Source organism: Penicillium rubens (assembly GCF_028828025.1).
Source record: "Penicillium rubens strain IBT 27055 chromosome Unknown utg000002l_segment0_segment0, whole genome shotgun sequence".
NCBI lineage: Eukaryota > Fungi > Ascomycota > Eurotiomycetes > Eurotiales > Aspergillaceae > Penicillium > Penicillium rubens.
Window position 1 is genome coordinate 7475417 of NW_026890600.1, and position 21520 is coordinate 7496936.

At 49.0% G+C, this 21520-nt stretch overlaps 7 protein-coding genes across 7 annotated transcripts; 4 read left to right on the forward strand and 3 right to left on the reverse strand.

The window, feature by feature from the left end:
• Positions 1–366: 366 nt before the first annotated feature.
• On the reverse strand, positions 367–2355 carry N7525_005262 (uncharacterized protein; the record flags this gene model as incomplete). Its single annotated transcript, XM_002564962.1, has 6 exons — positions 367–1004; positions 1080–1233; positions 1285–1452; positions 1513–1528; positions 1591–1831; positions 1893–2355. The coding sequence occupies 6 exons, from the start codon at positions 2353–2355 to the stop codon at positions 367–369; spliced, it is 1680 nt and encodes a 559-aa protein (XP_002565008.1).
• Positions 2356–4413: 2058 nt separating this feature from the next.
• Positions 4414–6342, forward strand: N7525_005263 (uncharacterized protein; the record flags this gene model as incomplete). Its single annotated transcript, XM_002564960.2, has 3 exons — positions 4414–4673; positions 4725–5310; positions 5359–6342. 3 exons carry the CDS (start codon positions 4414–4416, stop codon positions 6340–6342), a joined length of 1830 nt encoding a protein of 609 aa, XP_002565006.2.
• A 690-nt stretch (positions 6343–7032) lies between these two features.
• On the forward strand, positions 7033–7589 carry N7525_005264 (resistance to Congo red protein; the record flags this gene model as incomplete). The annotated part of the gene is made up of 3 exons (XM_002564959.1): positions 7033–7058; positions 7110–7220; positions 7280–7589. The coding sequence occupies 3 exons, from the start codon at positions 7033–7035 to the stop codon at positions 7587–7589; spliced, it is 447 nt and encodes a 148-aa protein (XP_002565005.1).
• A 668-nt stretch (positions 7590–8257) lies between these two features.
• On the forward strand, positions 8258–9146 carry sld5 (putative GINS DNA replication complex subunit Sld5; the record flags this gene model as incomplete). The annotated part of the gene is made up of 2 exons (XM_002564958.1): positions 8258–8434; positions 8511–9146. The coding sequence occupies 2 exons, from the start codon at positions 8258–8260 to the stop codon at positions 9144–9146; spliced, it is 813 nt and encodes a 270-aa protein (XP_002565004.1).
• Positions 9147–9523: 377 nt separating this feature from the next.
• On the reverse strand, positions 9524–12170 carry N7525_005266 (cullin family protein; the record flags this gene model as incomplete). Its single annotated transcript, XM_002564957.2, has 4 exons — positions 9524–9695; positions 9755–11625; positions 11680–12066; positions 12126–12170. 4 exons carry the CDS (start codon positions 12168–12170, stop codon positions 9524–9526), a joined length of 2475 nt encoding a protein of 824 aa, XP_002565003.2.
• Positions 12171–12442: 272 nt separating this feature from the next.
• N7525_005267 (DNL-type zinc finger protein) lies at positions 12443–13048 on the forward strand (the record flags this gene model as incomplete). The annotated part of the gene is made up of 1 exon (XM_002564956.1): positions 12443–13048. The coding sequence occupies one exon, from the start codon at positions 12443–12445 to the stop codon at positions 13046–13048; it is 606 nt and encodes a 201-aa protein (XP_002565002.1).
• A 396-nt stretch (positions 13049–13444) lies between these two features.
• On the reverse strand, positions 13445–21301 carry N7525_005268 (uncharacterized protein; the record flags this gene model as incomplete). Its single annotated transcript, XM_002564955.2, has 1 exon — positions 13445–21301. The coding sequence occupies one exon, from the start codon at positions 21299–21301 to the stop codon at positions 13445–13447; it is 7857 nt and encodes a 2618-aa protein (XP_002565001.2).
• Positions 21302–21520: the final 219 nt, after the last annotated feature.

A 21520-nucleotide genomic window follows, 5' to 3' on the forward strand; every position in this document is an offset into this window, starting at 1 on the left:
CACCACGCGGTCAATTTTTGATTTAAATCACCTTCTTCATTCTCACTACAGTTTGACGAAACATCTGCATTTACGAGGCGTGTGACTTTTCTATACCCGCGAGACTCCCGGGCCACAACTGCGCCACGGGCCGTGAGGATCATATTCAACAAATACTCAATGTCAGTCAACTCGGTTTCTTGATCTTGTACATTATCTAGTGTGGCTCTGCTTTGTGGGTGCCAGGGACTCTCATTTCGGGTGTACTTTAGGTCTACTATGGTTATGGGGAGTAGTCTATCTAAATGCGTACATATGTAACATCTCAAACTACAATGCCATTGAACATATTATCAATATTTAATCAGGTCCACCCATTGGCCTCTCTCACATTAGCGCACCGGACCCAGAAGCCTTGGTAGCCGTAGGCAACGGCACCGAAGACTGGGTGTGAGTCGCCGACTCGGGCCCAGTTGAGCCAGAATCCTGCTTCAGCTTCTTTTCTCCTTTGGGCAATTCCCAGCCATTCAGCGTACGGTTAAACAGCTGCAACGAAGCCTCTGGCTGATAATACGGCACCTCATGACCAGCTTCATAAATACGGGTGAAAGAGAAATTGCCATACTCTCTGGTCGCGCCATACTCGACACCATCGACGAGGAAGGGCGCATAGCCCGCCTCCTGGAATTCCTTGCTGTGCTTGTAATTTGCCGCAAGGGAGATGGCCTCGCCGCCGAACCAGTTGCAGATGTAATCTGCGTCACCGTAGATAAGGGCGACGCGGACGGGGCGGGAGAGGATGTCTTCTAGGTCATCGAGGAAGGTGGGCCAGACGAAGTCACCTGTTTGCTGGAAGGCGAAGTAGACTTCGTTGTTGGATTGCGTGTAGTTTAGATCGACACCCAGGGCGTTCATTACCGAATCTTTGGCGAGGTAGTTCGTATAGTAACCTTCTGGGGTTGGGTCGTCGCTTGGATGGCGGATGTCGTACGTGCCTCGGCCGCTGAAGGCGTAGTAAGGGCTCTCTGAGGTTCCGTAGCTTGTTAGTTGTTCTGGTAGATGTAATATGTAGTCGGGGTATATAGGTACAGTCTACATACCGACGTTGTCTCGACACATGTTGGCTGCCTCGGCGCAAAGTGCGAGGTCGGATACCGAGGTGCGGTTTGTAAACCTGCAGGTTCTGATTTGGTCCTGGCAGCCGTTTGGCATTTCATTGGCAAATTTCATGTAGTTGTAAACTGTGTCGTTGATCTATATTCTTTGTCAGTGTGGAAGTATATCATTACATCTTTGATGACTTACAGCCTTGATGCCGTAGGTGTTGTTCACCGCAAACTCAGGGTAATACTTGGCTTGAATTCCTTCATCAATGATACCATTGATGATACCCAAGGTGTTGAAGTCGAGTTGAATGCCGTCCTGGGCGCCGCTGGCAATCTTAAGGTTCTCTTCATAGAAATGATCGAAGAACTGCCCAGGGTTAGACAATTCCAGCGAATGGAATAGGAGTCAGACAGGCAGTTGACTTACAGTAGGGCCATAATGTCTACAATAAGTCAGTAATGGATACATCAACAGATAATTTCAGAAGCATTAGAGTGAACTCACCCTCCATAACTTTCAGTCCACAGATTGAAGCTCTTCGACTTGATCTTCGAGTCCAGCTTGGGAAGACCACCTAGGAATCCCTGCAGGACTTCCCAGGTAGCTTTGGCAGCAAGTACAGTTGTATCAATTGCAGTGGCGTTGATGACTGGATAGCGGCCATCAATACCTGCATATGAAGGGTCTTCATATGAACCAGTGATGGGATTAAGGGTGCCGGGGGCTTTTTCGGCGTAGGAGAAACCTGCGATTATATGAGCCAGATGTATAGGAAAAGGGAAAGGAGAATAGAAAGATATTCGTACCGACACCCAGTGGCTGAGAGATGAATAACATATTGGAGACCTCACTCCACGAGTTCTTGTTGATATAAGATTCATTATGCTCGTTGACACCACAGGGACCCAATTCCTCGAACAATCCAATCAAGGAGTCACTACCCGGTCCACCATTTAACCACAGGGTAATTGGCGCATTTTCCGGGTCATGGCGAGCCTCGAAGAACCAGAAGAAAGTGTGCTCTGTTGGAGAGAGGTCCACATAACCCGCATAAGAGTTGACACCCGGGGTGGTTTCACAAACACCCTCTTTGCCAGGCTCTTTATATCGAATAGTGACATTATTAGCCGTCTTGATAGTCTTCACACCTGTTGGATGCTCGGGCAGCTGGCGGCGGAAAAAGGCCTCTAAGCTCTCCGAACCATCCTCCGATGGCACCACGAGCGCCGCTACAGCCGGCAGTAATGGAATCCAGTGGGAGACACGCATAATGGGTTACTTGTTACGAGTGAAGATTACAGGGTTATTTGGGGATACTTATAGTCCCAGAAGAGGGGAAAATAAACCATGATAAGGAATTATTTCACGCTATTGGGGGAACTAAGCCGGGGATTTCATCGATCTCCGTTGGAGCTCCGGGGGGGAAGGTCGCATCGTTTTTAAGAGGGGAAAAGAGTCAAAGCTCCACTCGGGGATTCGACGTGAATTGAACGAGGAAAAAGATCGTCGCTAGACTGTACAGTTGTACGGCCCTGCGGGCTGTGTCTCTAAACAGCAGACATCTCAATTGGCCAAGAGCTGTTGTACGTTGTACTTCCTAGGCAACAAGACAAGGATCCTTCAACGCAGTATGACGTGATATGTTTACGGTCTGATTCTTTTGGAAGATACTATTAAAGTACTTATTCGAACAGGACATGCTTAACAGAACAATCTATGTAGTAGCGGTAGCATCGATAACGCCCAGAGCCATGATAGTAGATAATGAGTCTGGTATCAATGACCTCCAGCCTGGAGGCTAGGTGAGTGTGAGATCACGCGAAAGATGGAAGGATGTACTTGACAATAGAAGGACTGTAGATTGTAGTCACAGTAAACGATTTGATAGCTTGGCTTCCTGACTAGGTTGCGGCAGTCCCGGCCAAGCTGACAATACCAAGGTGTGTTCCAAGAGTCTTTCCTAAGTAGGAAGGTCTATAACACCAGTAGACTTGGAAATTGAGTTTTGAAGTCGACTGACCAAAAGCTTAGATGTATTACTTCGTGTTCTTTAAATAAACAGTGCAACCTTTGGAATTCAAAGACGATGGAGAGAGAACGAGAGAAGTGAGGGGGAAATCACCAGGTAATGTAGATGCAAACTGATCAAACAAGACAAATCAAGCAAATCAAGCAAACAAATTAAACAAAGTACCCAACTTTGGGAAATATCCATGATAACTAGTGCATGTTAGTGCATATTAGTGCATATTAGTGCATAGATTGTCCTACGTGGTCGTAGTGCATGTAGCACTATGTAAATAGGATGTTGCTACTTGTACGTTTATACAGAATGTGTGAAAGCCTGAGGCACTTGAAGTCAATCGTATTATATCTCTATGTTGTACATAGTGTACATACTCCGTCCTCCGTACTCCGTATCAGGTCCCGAAATGGACCGCTTCTAGAGTTGCCGATCTCGCATATCATTTCCCATTCCCTCCTTTCGTTTAGAAATAAAATAAGAAGTTCGGGTACAATATGGAGTGTAAGGCTATCACGAACTGCCCTACGTTGTACGGAGTACCTCATGCCCTACCACATCACGCCAAGTCTCGTAGTTTGCCACGTCTCCTAATACATGTAGATGAGCCCTACTCGGTACTCCGTAGAGCCCTAGAGGATGTCTCTTTCGTAAAAGGGGAAACATACTAGGAACTAAAACCGGATAAACCATTGATCCGAAATTAAGTGCCGTGGTCTCAGACTCTCCGATCTCCCAAAAGTTGTTGTGATTTGATTCAATTTCGATACATTGCCGGGTGGTCATTGGCTGATTTGGGGGGGATGTCAAGTGGAAACGTTGCCGACGTGGACCCTCCACCACGTAATAACCCCCATAACCAAAAAAAGAAAAAAAAAAGAAAGAAAAAAGAAAGAAAAAAGAAAGAAAAGAAAAGAAATTAAAGAAATTAAAGATGTCCAACATATTTTCCTCTCTTTCATCTCTTTGTTCAAAGGGGCCATAAGATACCCTTCTCCCTGTTTTGACATATATGTGTTTCACTGGACCTATTCAAAAAAAGTAAGTCAGTTCCACCTTTCTATTGATTTCTCTCTCTAATCCCATATAAAGTAGTACCTTGCATATCTACACCAGCCATCCTCAGTCCAGATCTTCACCATGACTAAAGCCATGGGCTGGTTGCAATTGTGATTTTATAAATGGATAGGGGCTATTACACCAAAACTTCAAAAGTTTCGTTCAATTTGTAACTTGGGGCATTTTATCTCTAAAGTGTGCAATCATCGGCTTATACTCGGGCCACTGCGAACGTGTAATAGATCATGGATACGCCGGAGTCTCCTGTTCACACGCCCGATATTGCGAAGCAACCGGACACTCAGAAAACATCCAGTCCTTACCCATCCCATCCCCTTGCCCAACTCCAGGGCCCGTTTGAGGAATCAATTATCGAAACGACCGATCGTTCTAAAACTAATTGGATCGTTGACATTGACGCGCAAACCCGCCGACGGGACCTATTAGAGAACGATGAATACGAGCGGCTTTGTGGGCGAAAATGGCGCCAAAGGGCCTCTGAAAAGTGAGAGAAGTTGTACTCCTATCAAGTGGATGGACTGAACTAACCATACAGGTACCATCCATTTTGGAAATTGATCTCCCAAATGACTTTCGGAGTCCACCTCTTAGCCAAGAGCCTGGCAAAATCCGAAGCCTCAGTCATGAAGATTCTACAGAAACATGTGAATGAGTTGGATGGCTTCTTGGAAAGGACCACCGAAGACTTCTTGATCATCCGACTAGACGTTCGCACGCGAATTCAGTATCTCAGCCTACCGCTGGGAAACCTTGACGTCTTCGATGAGATGCTAGAGGACCGGAATTTCCGGCTATCAGTTGTCGCCTATAATGATCAGATTGAACATGCCATTGAAAGATTCACCCTGGCCGTCACAGACTGCCTGAAGGACCTACAAAAGGCAAAGGAGGCTATGGGCGCACTGTGGTTCTACTTCCGGGAACTCACGGACGGGGACTGCTTCAAGTCCGAGAGCCTCAAGGCTTTCCACCAGGCCATGATGGACAATATGGAGGGCTGGATTGTCGCAATCTCAAAACTTCGTCGACGGGGCACTGCTCTTCAGAAAGCCCTGACCCAACTTGGCTTGGCGACTACAGAAATGCAACGACGGGTGGGAATAGCCAGTAGGAAGGATGTAGTGAGTTGACAGACCTTGATTTTCCGATTCCAGCGCTAATGGTCACAGCGATCGTTTGTTAAACACACCAACAACACTGTGAATCGAAACAAGTCGGTCAAGCAAAGACTCTTTGCTAAAGAACGGCCCACATCCGAAAAGCCTCTTCCTCGGGATCCATTATCGAAGCCAAAGAGGACAAGGACACCAACGGCCTCCAAGCAGTTTGAGAGTGCCACAGTTAAAAACCAAACCGACACCCCTGCGGATCCACCCATCCTGGGCGATGGCATTCGGCGCAGGATCATGAGTCGGGCCAAATCATGCAGTGCTCTTATAGCAGAAGCCGGCGCAGGCGCCGGCAACGAAGCCCCACCTCCCCTTCCATCGACATCCGGAAGGCTCAAACGCAAGCTCTCCAAGCCCTTCCTACCCAAACGGTCTGCCAGCGAGAAAATCAACTCGGCTCAATGTCGACCGAAAACAGCACCTTCACAACCCTCACGACTCTCACGCACCATCTCCATAGAACAGCCCCGGGCATTCTGCACCACCCCGCGCCCGCGAACTGGACAATCCACAGCCCAATCGCCCATGCAAGCGCGACAGGAAGCCCACGACCGACTCACGAATGGCCGAGAGACCATGAAGGAGCAGATATCCCAGTTCCTCAAGACGGACCGCGTGGTCGAAGCCTGGGATAGCGTATCCAAAACCGCATGCTGTACACTCCCGATTGCCAAGGCGAAAGATTGGCCCAGCAGCGTATTCCGAACCAAGTCTTCTACTACCCTCGAAAATAAGGTCAACGACACCAGTCTCTCCGGGCCGGATCTGGACAGGCAGATGTCCTGGGTACAGGAAACGTTCGAGGTATTACCTACATACTCGTTCAAAACCAAACCCGACATGTCGCCCCGGATCCATGTTTTATCGGTGCAGATGACCCACGAAGACACCAATGGGGCTGAGAGAGAGGCGAGTTTGGATTTGAAAAGTGAAATCCGGTCGAGTATCACCGCGTTACCGGCTTTGCCATCCGTCCCGGCTTAATGGTAGGAACTTCGTATATTAATAATTGTTGACTTTATTATAAAGATTACATTGTGGCATCTAGATTGACTAGTCAAGGTTGAGGGATATCTATGAAAGTGTAGTACATCATCACTCGACTCAATAGAGACAATAGAATTATAGAGAATAAGACCGAATATGCACATGTATTTAATTTTTATTTGATATTTATAGTATAATATGATATGATATACAAGATATAATAATAGAATAATAGAGTAATAGAATAATAGTATAATACTTATAAGGACTATAACTACCTAGGTATATACTCCATACGTACTACTATGTGTTCACGTGCGTCAGCCCTGCCCCAACTGCGCCACGCAGTCTTCCTCTTTTTCACTTTGCTTTTTCTTTCTTTTCTTTTTTCTTTTCCTTTTTCCTTTTTAATTCGAATGACCCTGCTGTACTCTCTTTAGTTCTCCTCTAAAATATTTGATTCAAAATTGTAAGTACTGGTACAACAGTCACCATACAAAATAAGGCGGCCAGGCAAGTCACAGTACCTTTCCCCCCAAACTGCAGCCTAAAGTGCCAAGGACCCACCGCTCTCACCAGCCTCCCATTGACGTCGAACATCTCACATCCTTGAAGATTGGGTTCTTCTTCTTCTTCTTCTTTCTTTTTTCCCAATTTATCCCTTCTGTCGCAAATAATTAGCCCCTCATGCCAGTCCTATACCCTCGATACTGGTGAGTACACTGTGATAACCCGTCAAAAGACATATCGCTGATCCCTCACAGCTCTGGTTACTATCATGGCAATGACTGCTATTCTACCTGGGACTCTTGGGGTCGCTGGGTAGCGTTCGCCGTGATCGTCGGTGTAGCCTTCCTACTTTTCTTCAGTTTCGCGTGAGTCCTACCCCATCTTGTCTTCCATTCGATCTCGATTTTAACAAGCCTTGTTTCAGATGCTTCAACGCACGTCGCCGCCGAAATCATGGCCAGCGCCCCATCACAGGAACCGGGTGGATGGCTCCTCCCCCCGGACCTCCTCCGCCAAACCAACCCATCTATCAACAACCTCCCTACGGCGACCCTTACTACCAGCAAAATGCGCCCCCTCAATACAGCCCGAACCCTCAGCACCACGGCTACTTTGGTGCCCAAAACGCATCACCACAGCAGCAAGGCATCGAGTTGCAGCAGCCTCCGAATGCGTACGGTACCAACGGATATGCGCCGCCACCTGGCCCACCGCCCAATGGCCGCAAGGACTAAACTCATACGCATCTTTTCAAAGCTTAATGAGCATGGTTTTTAAGGTCTTCCGATGTTGCATATATCCCGATAAATGTGCCGGAAGGTAATGGTTTACGGCGTTGTCAATTGCGAAATATGTTCTTCTTTTTATTTGATCGCATACCCGCGTGGGTGGATGGATGGATGGTTTTTTCTTTTTTTCGCCTACTACTTAATGCTTCCTCGTGTCTTCCATGTCATATCTAACTGAAGTTCAGCTGAGTTCAAGCATTTAGTCTGTCTGAGATCCCTGAAAAATGGGACTTGGGTTATGAAGTTCTAGGTTCTTTCTCGTACAGTTCTCTCTAATGATACTTGTACATCTTGAACGGCCAAATGGACTTGAATTAAATAACCCAAATTAGAATTGCTCTTTCAAAGTAAACTGGCCCTAATCGATTCACTGGGGCATCGTGTGCTTTGCCGATCGCCTGGTTTCAGAGCAAAAGGTCCAATTGGCAAATACTTTGAGATTGGGCCAGTTGAACTCGCCAATTCAGCTCAATTCTTATAAACCGGCCTCGCAGGTACATGAACATGTATTGCGATTGATATTTTGAGATTAGCGGGCTGATTAGTGCCCCAGGCACCCCATCTCCGCCCTATATTCCCGCTCCGCTCTGCATTTTCCTCAATGCGACAACCTCATGGATATCGACGATATTCTCGCGTCAGTGGACCGCGGTCCAGGTGCCAGTCTGGAGTCCGCAGCGCTGGACCACCAGTTGCTCACGCGCTTCTGGGTAGCCGAACGCGCCGTGTCGGAGGTACTACCGTGGCCGGCGCCACTGATGGAGCGCATAATGGACCGCGTGCGGATACAGGTACACACAGCACCTACACAGCAGCTACATAGCAATACTCCCTAGAACGATCTCTAATACAATCCGACACCTACAGATCGAAACAATCGAAGATCTAGCCGCGTCGTCAGAAACAACCCTCCCAACAACCGCAAACACCCACAACCCCAACCTCAACCTCCGCCTCTCAATCCTCCAAACCGACCTCGCCCGCAGCCAATACATAGTGCGCAGTCTTTTACGAGCCCGACTCGCCAAAATAACAAAATACAGCATGCACTACCTAGTGCTGCTAGCCTCGCGCAACAAAAACCCCCTCGCCTCGCAAACACAATCAACCGCCTCCTCACAGAACCCCAACCAGCAGCCCGAGGACTCCGTGCCGGATATATCAGAGCTGACGGATCTCGCTCCGCTGTCCGAGCCGGAGACGTCGTTCTTGCATGCACACCAGACCCTTCTGGCTGGCCACTACGCGGGGTCGTTTATGGGGGCATTCCCGCGGCAGCTGAGGCGGTTGGATGATAATGCCGGTGGGACCAGTATGATCCAGGGGCCCGATTTGAAGGAGGTTGTTTTTGTTCGGTGTCTTGGTGCGGAGGTTCCGGTTGTTGTTGGTGGGGAGGAGGAGGAATATGAGACGGGAGTTACGATGCGGATGGGAGATGTTTGGGTTGTCAGATGGGAAGGGGTTAAAGGGGCTTGGGGGAGAGGGGAGGTTGAATTATTATGATTCTTTCGAGTCTTTGCTTTTCTTTTTGGGACTGGGGTTTGATATTCGACTTCATCATAGCGGAGTGGCGTTTGGGTTATTTTATGATATATTTTCTTATTTCTATGGGAATTTGCTTCTACCAATGTAGATAGATTGAGAGATACTATGCATGTCCTGCCAAAGCAGTTCCCATTGGTCAGTAAACAAAATATCAAATCAGATGGGTTTCTACGGACATTTCATTTCTTTCAATCCCTTAAAAAAGACGCCAATCGCTAAGCTCAGAGAAACGCAAAGCTCCTGAAAACACAAACACCGAGATGCGAGGACACCCCAGATCATAAAATCATAACAAGCCAGAGCAAATGAGTCCAGATCACCGAGATAGTCTGACTTTATGCGACATATCCATAGGTGGGTGGCTCTTCCGAGACTCGCTCCAGGTATTCGCGGTCAATCAGACTCTCAATCCGACGCTTGATCATGTTCACGTCTGGAACAAAGCGAGCGGAGAGTTGCGAAAGAGTCTCAGTCATTAGTTGAGAATGAGTAAGCGTTTTGCGTTGTCTGTGCCAAAGGTTAGTCTGTCAGATCATATAGGGATATATATGGAGAAAGGGACATACTTCATAATGCGGACGATGGCAGCTTCGATCGTACCGTTGCGCTCATCATTCATCTTCTTTTCAGTGACCTTGCGTTGATCTTGGTTCTCGACCTTGTTCGCACCGCCGCTGACAACTCCGATACGCACTTTCACAAAGGGGCTCTGGAAATCATGGTTGAAAAGGAAACGGTCCGTGGGCTTCACATCCTTGCTCATAGGGTCTTTCTTCAAAACCCGGGTCTTTGGGGCAACGGCGAGCGATTGCAAGTTGCGGGTTAGGTCGTGGTCTTGGATCCGGGTGCGGCTTTTGATTTCGTCATAGGTGAGGGCTTCGCCGTCTGGGATGTCGTTGAATAATAACAGGATGACCATGGCATATGTTGACACGTTGAGTTCATAACGCTGGACTTTGCCATTGGAACGTACGAAAGTGGCTCGAAGATCGCCAGTGCCCATGCTAGCTTGCCACGACAGTTTACGGCCGCTGTGCTTGTCGAGATAAAACCTCTCAAAGCTTTGCTTCAGTGTGTCAATCTCCCGTGGGAAAATGCAAGGCAATTGGACCATTCCCTCTTTGCTTGCCATTATTTCCATCGGCCACATGGTACTAGTGAGAACGTTGATCTCCAGGTCCACGGGTTTCTGGTCAGGGTCACCACTGCGCGCAATGTGTTCCTTGTAACTGGTGGTAAGATCTTCCGAAATGGTCATGTCCTTGAACATAGACTCAATGCGTTGGGTGAACTGGTTACCGACCTCCAATTTCATCTTGGAGATCATCTGTCTCTCTGCATCCATGCTGACAGAGCGTTTCATAAGAAGACGGCGTGATAGATGTTTCTTATAATAAGTCTCAAATAGATCCTTGTCCTTGATGTAGCGCAACAATGTGATACCATTGTCCAGGAGAACATCTACCTCGCTTTCTGTCTTTCCCTTAATGCCCTTCTTCAAGTTTTCATCGAAGAAGAGAGACAGATACTCAGAGTTCCGTACATTCATGTTGATGAAGTTGGCAAAGCTGGCTCCGATTGAGCCTTGCATGCCCTGGTCGGAGGCGAAGGCGTTCTCCCAAATGTTATCGAATTTCCGCTTGAGGCCAAGGATGTCGTCGACCCAGCGGATTGCTGACACTGTTTGCTGATTCTGAGGCTTTTCCTTATCTTTGCCCTTCTCGGGCTTTTTCTCTTTTTCGCCATCTTTGTCTGCCGACTGCCCTGGGGCTTGCGGTAAGAGTATAGACGAAGCATTGATTTCTTTGCCCATTTCCACAATCCGTTTGTTGACCATGTTCGTCAAAGCTTGCTTCTTTTTGTCGACTCTTTTATTGAGCATGTAAACATTCCGTAGCCCTTCCAACTGATCGTGATCCAGCATGCGTCGGACACCAGTTCCCTTGAGATTGACGACTTCGTCAATATTGCTCCGGATCAGCTGCTCGTCAAGCAACTCCAGGACCTTAGGCTCTGTTGTGGCCGACAACATATAGCGGCATCGCTCTTCTTCTTCAGTGATCCGTTGGGTCGCGAGTCGGCAAAACGTGGCAGCGTCTCCTATTTCCAACAGCCGTTGCCCTTCTGCTTGGTAGAACTCCTTACTCGTTTCGAGAAAGGCTGGTTCAAACTCGGTTAGATATAGCTTTGAACTTTCCTCCTCTGTTGCAGTTTCGTAGAGGCCCTCCAACATTTGTATGCAATGCCGAATGAGGGGCCGCTCAATGATGTGGCCAGAACGTTCCAGTTGGATCATGAACAGTATGGTGGATTCGAGCAGATCCATGACAGTCAAAGCGGAGCCGGCACGGACGGGGGCTCGTAAGATATGGTCTCGGAATAGAGCCATGCAGGCAACGTAGATGGGTGGGTGAGTACGGCTTGCTACCATACGGTCCTGCGCAGGAAGTTAGAGCATTATAGAAATACCATAGAGTGTAAAAGAACTCACCATGTACATAAGAACATCGGTAACCATGCCCATGCCCAATTGATGATCTTCCCAAGCATCCTTCAAGACAGTGAGGAACTTCTCCCCCGCCTCCCTCCTCTCACTCGACTGGTCCTGCGCATCGGTGGATTTTTGCGCCCGCACTAGGCTCGAAGAAATTGAATCAGTAACGAGGGTTCGGACGTTGGTTTTCAGCCAGTCCTGCTCCAGTTGCTTGACTTGTTCGTAGAGATCAGGAGCCCGCATCATCAACACGATCTTGTAGGCATGACGGTAGATCTCTTCGAATGCCAGGGTCGAGGCATTTTTGGTATTAATTTCAGTCAACGATGATGAGAGCACCGTCCATATAGAGTCGAAATCTTCGGTATTGGCATGGGAGACTCCCTAGAAGTATAACTAGTTAGCGGATAGCTTCATAGTATTGACCCCGCCGCTCAACGAACCCTTCGGGGAGCTCGAATCTTGTGACGAGCCCTCATTGCTGCCATATTGAAGGCCACAGTAAAACCAAGAGAAAGTGAGTAAATAGAGAACCCAAGGAGAAAAAGAAAAAAAGGTCGAAGAAGAACTGCGCTCTTCTCTCCGCGGAGGCCAACCCCGGAAATTCTAAAGTTCCGTCTGTCGCTGACCGAGCATCGTCATTTCAGTGATTTTCTTTTCCATCCGAATAGTCTCCCTTTTGCCTTGCAAATTTCTCTATATCTTTTGAAGTTCTTTCTCGGATTCTAAATACCTGTATACCTCTACACACACTATCACCATGCGCTCTTTCACCTCGGGTCTCCGCCCATTGAATGCTCTTGTGTCGCAAGCACAATCATCCACTACTATTGCACGCGCACAATCCTCACGCTTCCTCTCGACACAATTCCCATCTCTACGCTCAGCTCGCCCGTCATCTATTCTCCCTCAATCGCAGCGTATCCTTGCCCAGACCCAGCTGCGATACAACTCCCACGCTCCTCGCCCTCTCACTGAATCACCGAAAAGCCAGGCGGAGCAAGAGGCTGAATGGGAAGCACAGAACCAGGAGCGTCGCAAGAACGAGGAAGCCTACCGCATTACATTCACCTGCAAGCCGTGTGGTCATCGCTCTGCGCATCGCATGTCCAAGCAAGGCTACCACCGTGGAACTGTCCTTATCCAGTGTCCCTCATGTGACTCGCGCCATGTCATGAGTGATCACCTTGGTGTCTTCTTCGAAAAGAAGACAACCCTGGAAGATCTGTTGAAGGAGAAGGGTCAGACATTGACCCATGGACATACGGATGGCAACTTGGAATTCTGGGAGGATGGGTCTGTGAAGAGTTATGACCTGGAGGGTAAGGAGATCCTGGGAGCACGCAATGATGATAAGTCGGCTTGAGTTCATTTGAAGTGAAAGCGAGTGAAAGTGAGGTTCCTACATAGATTCCATAGATTCTTTGTGGATTTGATGCATATCAGGTGTTTTTGTTTGGTCTTGGGCGTGTATATTATGGCGATGGAAAACTCTCTACTCAGCATGGCAGGATCCAAGCATCGAGAAAAGGAATATATTGGGGAATTTGTACATTAGAAATTAGTCGACTACCTTAATTTCATAACTCAGAAAGTCTACACATATTGAGAAAACACAAGGTCTGTACAGAAAAATCAAATTGTTCTGAGAAGGTATATACAATGCAAGTATAATATAAGTAATCCATCCCACCAAAACGCCTGAATTTTTTGTATGCCAATAACACCATTTCATGAGACATGCGAATAGATGTCAGATCCTCTACCAGCCCCGTCTCTTTCCACGGTGCTCCAAGCCCTTCTCACGGCGCTTGTCTCTCTTCCGCTCGTTCTTCTTCATCTTATCACGTCCGTGCTTCTCAGGGTCAGCAACGGCGTCGATGCGACGCTTGGCCCGTCGTCCTTCACGACGTTCCTTGATAGCCGCCTGGACCCTAGAAATATGCTCCACGTATTCGGTGGTGCCGAGTTTCTTCTGGAGGAGATCCAAGACCTCGTGGCAGTTGGAGACGAGAGACTTGTACGTGTTCTGGAAGGTCTCATCCGATGAGCGTGGCGCCGGGATGGATGGATCCGTCAGATGCTGTAGGGGAATGAGGATGACGCGCAGAGAAGGACGGATCTGTTCAACCTCGATGTGGCGGATGAGCGCGGCAAGGAGTGTGATGGAAGCTGTCTTGGGGACGAGAGCGTTCGCTCGGCCGGAGATAGTTTCCCGCCGCAAAAGGGAGGAGACCTGCTTGAAGATGTAATGAATCGCAGATCTGTTGTATTCCACCTTGGCTTCCTCCTTTGCCTCTCCCTCAGCTCCACTGCCAGCATCCTCATCCTCGTCCTCGTCTTCGGATTCAACATCCTCACCTGCCAGTTTCGGAAGTTCGAGTCCGTTTTGGGAGCAGCAACGTCCAAGAAAGACAGTGTTGCGTACACTCTGCATAGCAAGTTCCTCGGCAATGCCAGGGGTACGTAGACTGCGGAGACTAGCACGAAGAAGTTGCAGCATGGCCGGCTTGTCCATGGCGAGACCGGAACTTCCAGTCAGAGGTAGGGAAGCGTAACCAGCAGCGGCATTTGTCTTGGCCAGATCAGCCATCCACAGGCCTACAAGATTTGCAGCACAGGTCTTGACCCACGCGTGGGGGAAGAACAAGCACTCTTGGACGGAAGTCCAGATAGAAGCGCATTCCGGGCTCAGAGCAAGCGGGGAAGCCGATTTGCAAAGCTTTGTGAAAAGTTGCAGGGCATAGTAAAGAGCTTCCCAATTGCCATTCTCATGGTCATCAAGAACGGGCTGCATCAAGCCGGGGAGGATGTCGATAACGAAACGAGCCTGTTTGTCCTTCTCGGTCTGCTCGGCCTCGAAGTAGATCCGCATGGCCTGCAATCCAATACTGCATAGAGCCATGTTGTCGGTCTGCTCCAACCACGACCGAAGGGGAGTAAGGATAGTCTTCATCTGCTCCCGATCCGCACGGTTGAAGAACTCTCCTAGCAATGCACCAGCCAACTCACGGCATTCCGGCGACTCGTCGTTCGCCATAGCAAGGACGATAGGCAGAAAGAAGGTGCTGATGATATCCTGTGCTAATTCTGGGCCGGTCTTTGAAAGGAGCGCGTGCATCGCCTCCATAACTGACTGCCGTCCGGACTGATGCTTGTAGTCCAGATTCTTCGCAAAGAAAGCGAGCTGTTTGTTCCAGCGACTCTTTGCCTGCGGGTACTCGATCAGGAAATGAATGTAGGTACCGCGAGCAAGATCCCGGGCAGAGCGAGTTTGGTTCGTCACCATCATAGTGGCGATGTTGTCCATAAGCTCATACATCTCGGGAACGATGAGTTTCCGGGACATGACTGCGCGGATGAAGTTGAAAGTCACACCTTGGCGATCTGGCTCCTCGATGTCGGAGGCCAGACGCTTGAGCAAGTATGCAAGATGCCCGTCACGGAGCTTGGTGTCCTTTCGTTCACGCAACATGGAAGAAATCAACTTCAGGGAGGCCTGTGCCGCTTCGGAGTTGGTGCTAGGAGACTCCTTAACAAGTTTTACTGCTTCGGTGAAATAGACGTGTGAATTCTCGTCAATCTCTGGCAGCGGAAGCTTGATAATCGTGGAGAGCAAACGGAGAGCAGAAACCTTCACTTCCTCGTGAGACTGAACAAGCGCATCACCAATGATGGGAATGAAGCCCGACAAGTTAGAAGCTGTCAACAACGAATTAAACTTGTTGAGGATAGCACGAAGCACATCCAGCGAGAACCGGGTCAACTTGTAAACATGAGAAGATGTTGCACCTCTGTGCTCGCCCCGCTTGGCTCCTTGCAATCGGACTAAGAACCGCTCCTCGTACCTGGTCTTGGGCGCAGCCGGGCCTGCATCTGGGGCATTGTCTCGGTAGGCCTCTTTGATGACCTCGTAACAGAAGACCAACATATCGCGACTTTCGGCGTCAGGATTTCTCAGAAGACCGATGGCAATTCTTCGCATGAGCTCATCAAGCTTGTTGACTAGCTTCGAATTGAGCTTTTCACATAGGAGTGCCTGCAGAGGCCTAATCAGATTTGACAATTGGCTGATAGTTGAGACCTTAGCAAGGAGCTCCATAGAGTCATAGCTCTTGCTGCTCTTGACTTCCTGCATTTTGCTGGTGTATCCTTCAGCGTCCTTTTCTTGGCCGACTGTGCCAAATGTATCGTCCATCACAACCGCAACCAGTTCTTTCAAACAGTAATCCAGATCTCCTTGCTTGAAGTGATCAGTGGTGGTCACAAGCATGGAATGAACGGTGAATGAGAGAACGTGAAGCTGATAACCTCGGGCGAGAACGTTGCGAAGTTCTTTGAGGATATAGCCGAAATAGACAGGACCCAAAAGAAGAGCGAGCTCGTTGAGCGTTTTCCGTGCGGTGTCACGGGAATCCTGTGCTTTGCTCTTGAGGGTTGTGCATACGTCCAGCAGGACTGGCGGGAGACGAATAGCCAGTTCTTCTTCGGGGAGGATCTTGAGAAGCTTGACAGTGGTAATCGAAGCGGGCAGACGCATACTCATCTCCTTCTCCTGCTTGTGGTGGATGTAGTTCGTCAGGAAAGGAATGAAGTTTGTGGTCAATTCCGTTGAAACCTTCGTAAGAGAAGGAACAGTCTTGGCGAGCGTGCACATGGGCTGCTCAACAATATCCATCTTATCGACCTCACCATCAGTCTGGTTCTCCGTCCCCTTCTTTCGACTCATTGCACTAGACAGCGCGTCAGACATGCGGCCCAGCAGTCTGAGGATGTTCTTCTCCTTTTCAGGCTTGCTTGTCATATAACTGCGGTACCTCCGGAAGTTTGCTCGGAACTGGCCCCATTCCAGCCATTCTGAGAGAACACCAAGTGTTGCAACACCTTCGGCAATCAGGTTGTGGGCGTTTTCATCAGCAGCATCCTCGAAAATGAAATGCTCAATGAGGGGAATGAAAATGGTGCCCAGGTTTGTAGCCTGAATGCTGCCTTGAGCTGCATCTCCAGCCAGACGCCGCAATGCACGTTGCCGGCGGTGCTGTTGGATGTGAAGAATGTTGGTGAAGAAAGAGGCCTCCTCATCATCACCGACGAGAAGGACGTGCATGTCCTGCACGGATGGTCTGGTGGGGTTGAGTTTGACGAAGTAGCCAATGACAGCGACAACTTCAGAGCGAATAAGTTCAGACTTCTGTCGGATGCCGTATTGAAGAGAGGGAAACAGAACATCATTGATGAGTGCCTCAAAGTCTGCGTCTGGTTCCGTGGACGCTCTGTCAATAAATCGTCTTAGACCAAAGGAGGCGCTAGATCGAATAGCAAGCTCATCTTCATCCCTCAAATGGAAAAGCATGTTATAGAGAAGAGGTTTCCACTGCTTCGCGCTCAAAGTCTGAGATAGTTCGTCGCTGACTATTCTGAAAGCCTGCAATCGTCTCGCATAATCGGGTTCGAGTCTTGTAGTTGAGCGAGAGTTTAGATCTGCACATAATTCGGCAACAATCTTGAGGTTCTCGTCGTGGATAGCAAAAGCACTAAACACCCGGGCCAATACTTCTCTGTTCGCATCATCCTTGAAGTAATCGAACATGGAGCACACCGCATCAAACACTTGTTGGGCAAGCTCGGCATCTTCTTTGGGATCCCACAAGGGCAAAAAGTGTTCGAGGATTTTCAATAAACCAGACTTGGTTCTCGGGCTGACACGATCCACAGGCTGACGAAGCAGATATGTTGTAATCCCGATAAGACTGGCGGTCTCTTTGGAAGATTCGACGCAAGGGGCGATTAGGGAAAGAGCGTTGACTCCGGAGTAAAGAACGGGCTTCGAGGGGCCTCTCTTGAGAAGACGACCGAGATGGAAGAGAGCATGCTCCAGGTAAGGAGAGAGGACTTCGGATTTAATTTGCTCAGCTGGGAAGTCAGGCATCTCTTCAGTTTCCTGCAATTTTTTGCCCGTAGACTGCTCAACCAACGGCATGAGAACCTCGTCCAAGATAAAGTTCTTGACTTCGTCGCGGGCAGACTCAACCGCGAGACAGTCAATTACCTTAGTCAAGACTTTGTCATTGTGCTGCACCAAGTAGAATGTTGACCGTGGGGCAGCAGCCCAAGTGGAGAACAATCGCAGAAGGCCTGAAACACCCTGCGCTGTCTCAATAGGGAACTGATCCAATCTGCTGTCAATCATCTCCTTGAAGATGATACGAACGTAGGGAGCCCAATCATGGTTCGGGACAATCGAGAAGACCAAATTGAGACAGCGAATACACGCCGAACGAATATTTTGGAGTACAGGCAAGAGGCGTTCATCTGGACGATCGCTACCCTCGTTGTAAATCGCCCGGCATGCTCGCACCAAACAGTAGACAACTACATCCATCGTCTGCGATGCAAATTCAGTCATACGGGTTTGGAGGGTCTCAAAGACAGTATCAATCAGCTTAAGCAGACCCAGCTGTCTTCTTGGGCTTGTCAACTCTTCTTGGAAGGCAGTCGGATCGCACTCATTGTTGTCTTTGACAACGTGCACGTTTGCAAGAGGGCCAAAAGAAAGCTGCATGAAAAGACCGAAGTCGTGCTCTGAGAGGTGCGAGATAGTTCGAAGGATGGTCTTTCGTCTGCCGGCTTGGCCAGCGGCGGCCGAGCCAGCCTTAGAAATCATTCGACCATAGAGTAGTCGAAGGACCACGGGAAGGAGAACAGCACGGTGCTCTTGTTGAATTAGGCTATCTTCGTCGCCAACATGTACGAAGACAGCAAGCTCATCCTTGAACCTGGCCTCATCCAAGAGATTAAGCAGGTTTTCCTGATACGGGCGCACATTCGGATCTTTCCAGGTGAAGAGGACTTTGAGAGCATGTTTCTGCAGGTCAGAGTTACCATGGCTCAGAAGTCCCAGGACTGCCGCATGAACCTCGGGTGCTTTAAACAAGACAATGGGGTTGAGGAATCGCGCGAACAAAGCAAGCATGGACAATCGATCCCGGAATCCCCAACGTACTTGCTCATCACCAGACTTAGCATCTTCGACCTTGGTCTCGCCAGTTGGGGGCGCGTCATCTTGGTCCTCACGCAATGCCCAGGACAAGAACAATGGCACAATCTGGCGCGAGCGTTTCTCAGCAACGCCCGGTGCAGCGTTCAAGACACGAAGTGCATGGGTTCGTGGGCAAGCGGGAAGGATGTCTGCGACGGTGTGGTCCTGTTTGAATTGCTGAGATAGTACATGATACGGATCCTCGGTGTTCTTGGTATTCGCGGCGAGTATTTTTTCGACCTTCGCAACGTTGTAACACTTGAAGTTGCTCTTGACGAAAGAGCTTTCATCATCTTCTGTTGGAGTGTCGCTGGGCGCTTCGGTATCCCGCTCTGACAGCCACTGGATAGACAAATCGGACACAATCTTCTCACCCTCAGGATTTTCGCAAATAGTCTTCAATGCAGCAGCAGAGTCATCCCACAATGGAGCCAACTTCTTCGAGAACAATCCGAAGCAAAAGTAAGGGACCAAGGTGGCCATCCATCTGCGGTGAGCAATTTGGGGGTAGAGAATCGCAAGTTTGCGGATATGCATAGAGATGGTCCTCACGGAGTCCATTGTCAGTGGACTCTCTTCGACTTCAATGGCCAACTCCACGGGCGAGGGGTCATCTTTGGCAATGCGAACGATTAACTCCCGTAGAATCCGAAGAGATACCAGTCTCAGCCTGTGCGACGGGCTTGCCAGGTTCACAATCAAGTCCTGAGCAAAGTCTTCCAGAGTGGGGTGTTCAAGCTCGGCTGCCACTGGGAGAGAGGAAATGAAAGCAAGGGCACCCTCCAAAAAGACTGGGAGGCGGGAGAATTTTGTAGCAGTGGCAATGATCAGTTTCAAGAGGCCCGAGTCAAGCTCTCCAACTTTGTTGGCGAGTTCGACATAGGTTTTGAACCCTTGACCAAGGAAAAACACCAGGCCCTTCGTCTGGGCGTCATTGCCTTCAGCTGCACCATCTTGGAACGCTGATAGGAGGTTATCGTGCAACTTGGAAACAATATTGGACATTGTAACAGAATCTGCAAACAAAGAGATAGCGCCTGGAAGCTTCACCAGCGCATTCAAAAAGGCTTCATCTTTCGTGGGGTACTCCAATGAATCAGTGATGCGAGATTTGAAGGCATCTGGGCAGGAAACGTAGCCAGGTTGTGAGGTCTCGGGCGTGATGCAACCAGCCTCATGCAGGCGTAGCAGGGTGAAACAAGTCTCCCACTCTGACTTTTGCCATGATGAGTTGATAAACTTTTGGAAAGGGGAAAGAACCAAGCTCTGGAATCGCTCCGATCCCCACTCAGAGAATGTTGCGCAGAAGAATAAGAAGTATTTGGAAAGCTGGCCTGTAGACACCAGGTCCATGATAGGGCGAAGGAAAGGTAGCAACTCGTCCATGGGGGACATCTGAAGGGCGTATGCGACGCTTGTAAGGATCTGTGATATCGTTGCTGATGAGACATCAGATGCCGACACCTGCTGGAGCAGGGACACTTGGATTTGATGAACAGTCTTCCAGTTTTGGATTCTGACACCCTTGCGAGTTGTCACAATCAGCAACATTATACGGCAGCACTCTGAGAGATTAGGATTCGGGGCAGATTTTGAACGATCTTCAATATAAGCCTTGACCGTGTCGAGAACGGGTCCGAAGGTGTCGGGAGTCGTGGCGTGGACAAGACTGACGACCAGACCAAATATAACTTCTGCAGGGTCATTGTGGTTTTCGCTAGTCGGCGGGATCTGACTTAGAACACAATTTAGGATATCCATGCCGTTGGAGTGAAGCCCGTTGTTGACTCCCCTGATAGCATCAGAGAACATGGTCATCAATCCTTCCCTGTAGTTTTCAGTATCCTTGTTGTCATCGGCGGCATTCGAGATATCATCGAAGAGGAATGAGACGGCAGTCTCGAGGGGTGCTTTGTTTTTGTAATAAACCAGGCCAGCCTTTCTGATAAGAAACGACATCGATTCAGCGGCGAACCTCGCCACAAATGGCTTTTGTCGTTCTTTCCCGAGATATGGAGTCATGATACCCAGCAGCTGTCGCAGATCCGGTACCAACAGACGGGAAAGGAATTTAAAGATCCATGCAAGACAAGTGAAACTCCATTCAACGACCTCAATATCGGGATGTGTCGCTGCAACGGATGACACCAGTGTCACCGCCGTAGCAAAATGTTTTTCGAACTTGACGCCCAGATCCCGAGCAAATTGCGCAAGCAAGCTCAAAAGCGGCTCCATAGAGAGCTGGTCTCTCTTCTCGATGAATTCCACCAATAGGCCCATAATCTTTTCTTCATGATACAGAACTTGCGCAAAGCTCTCGGAAAGAGGGTTGACATGCCGTACGAATTGTGTAAAGTTGTCTGAAAGGTTCATTTCGAACCAATGATCGAGGGCCGCTCGGAAATAAGAAGATGTTTCGTCTTCATCTTCGCCGAAACTGGCGCGGCGCACGCGGTGGATCGGGTCGATTTTGAGCTTGCTGATGCGTGATGAAAAGCCCTCGAATCGGTGATTTTTCGTGGTTTCTGTGCCCGTTTTCAGGCGCCGTACAGGCTTTGATTTTGAGCCTGTCCCCACCATCTTGACGGGTCTGACGAGCAGCACTGTTCGTGAGAAAGGTACTGGTCACTTTTCTTTTTGGCTGATCCGCATGGAATACAAAAAAGTTCTTCGGAGCGGGATTTTCTTATTCCGGGGCAGATATCTATGTATATCACGTGCTGATAAGGTGGCCCAAGCTCCTGCTTTCGAGAACCCGAAGATGTTCTATCCTGCGACTAGTCGCATGTAGCTGATCTC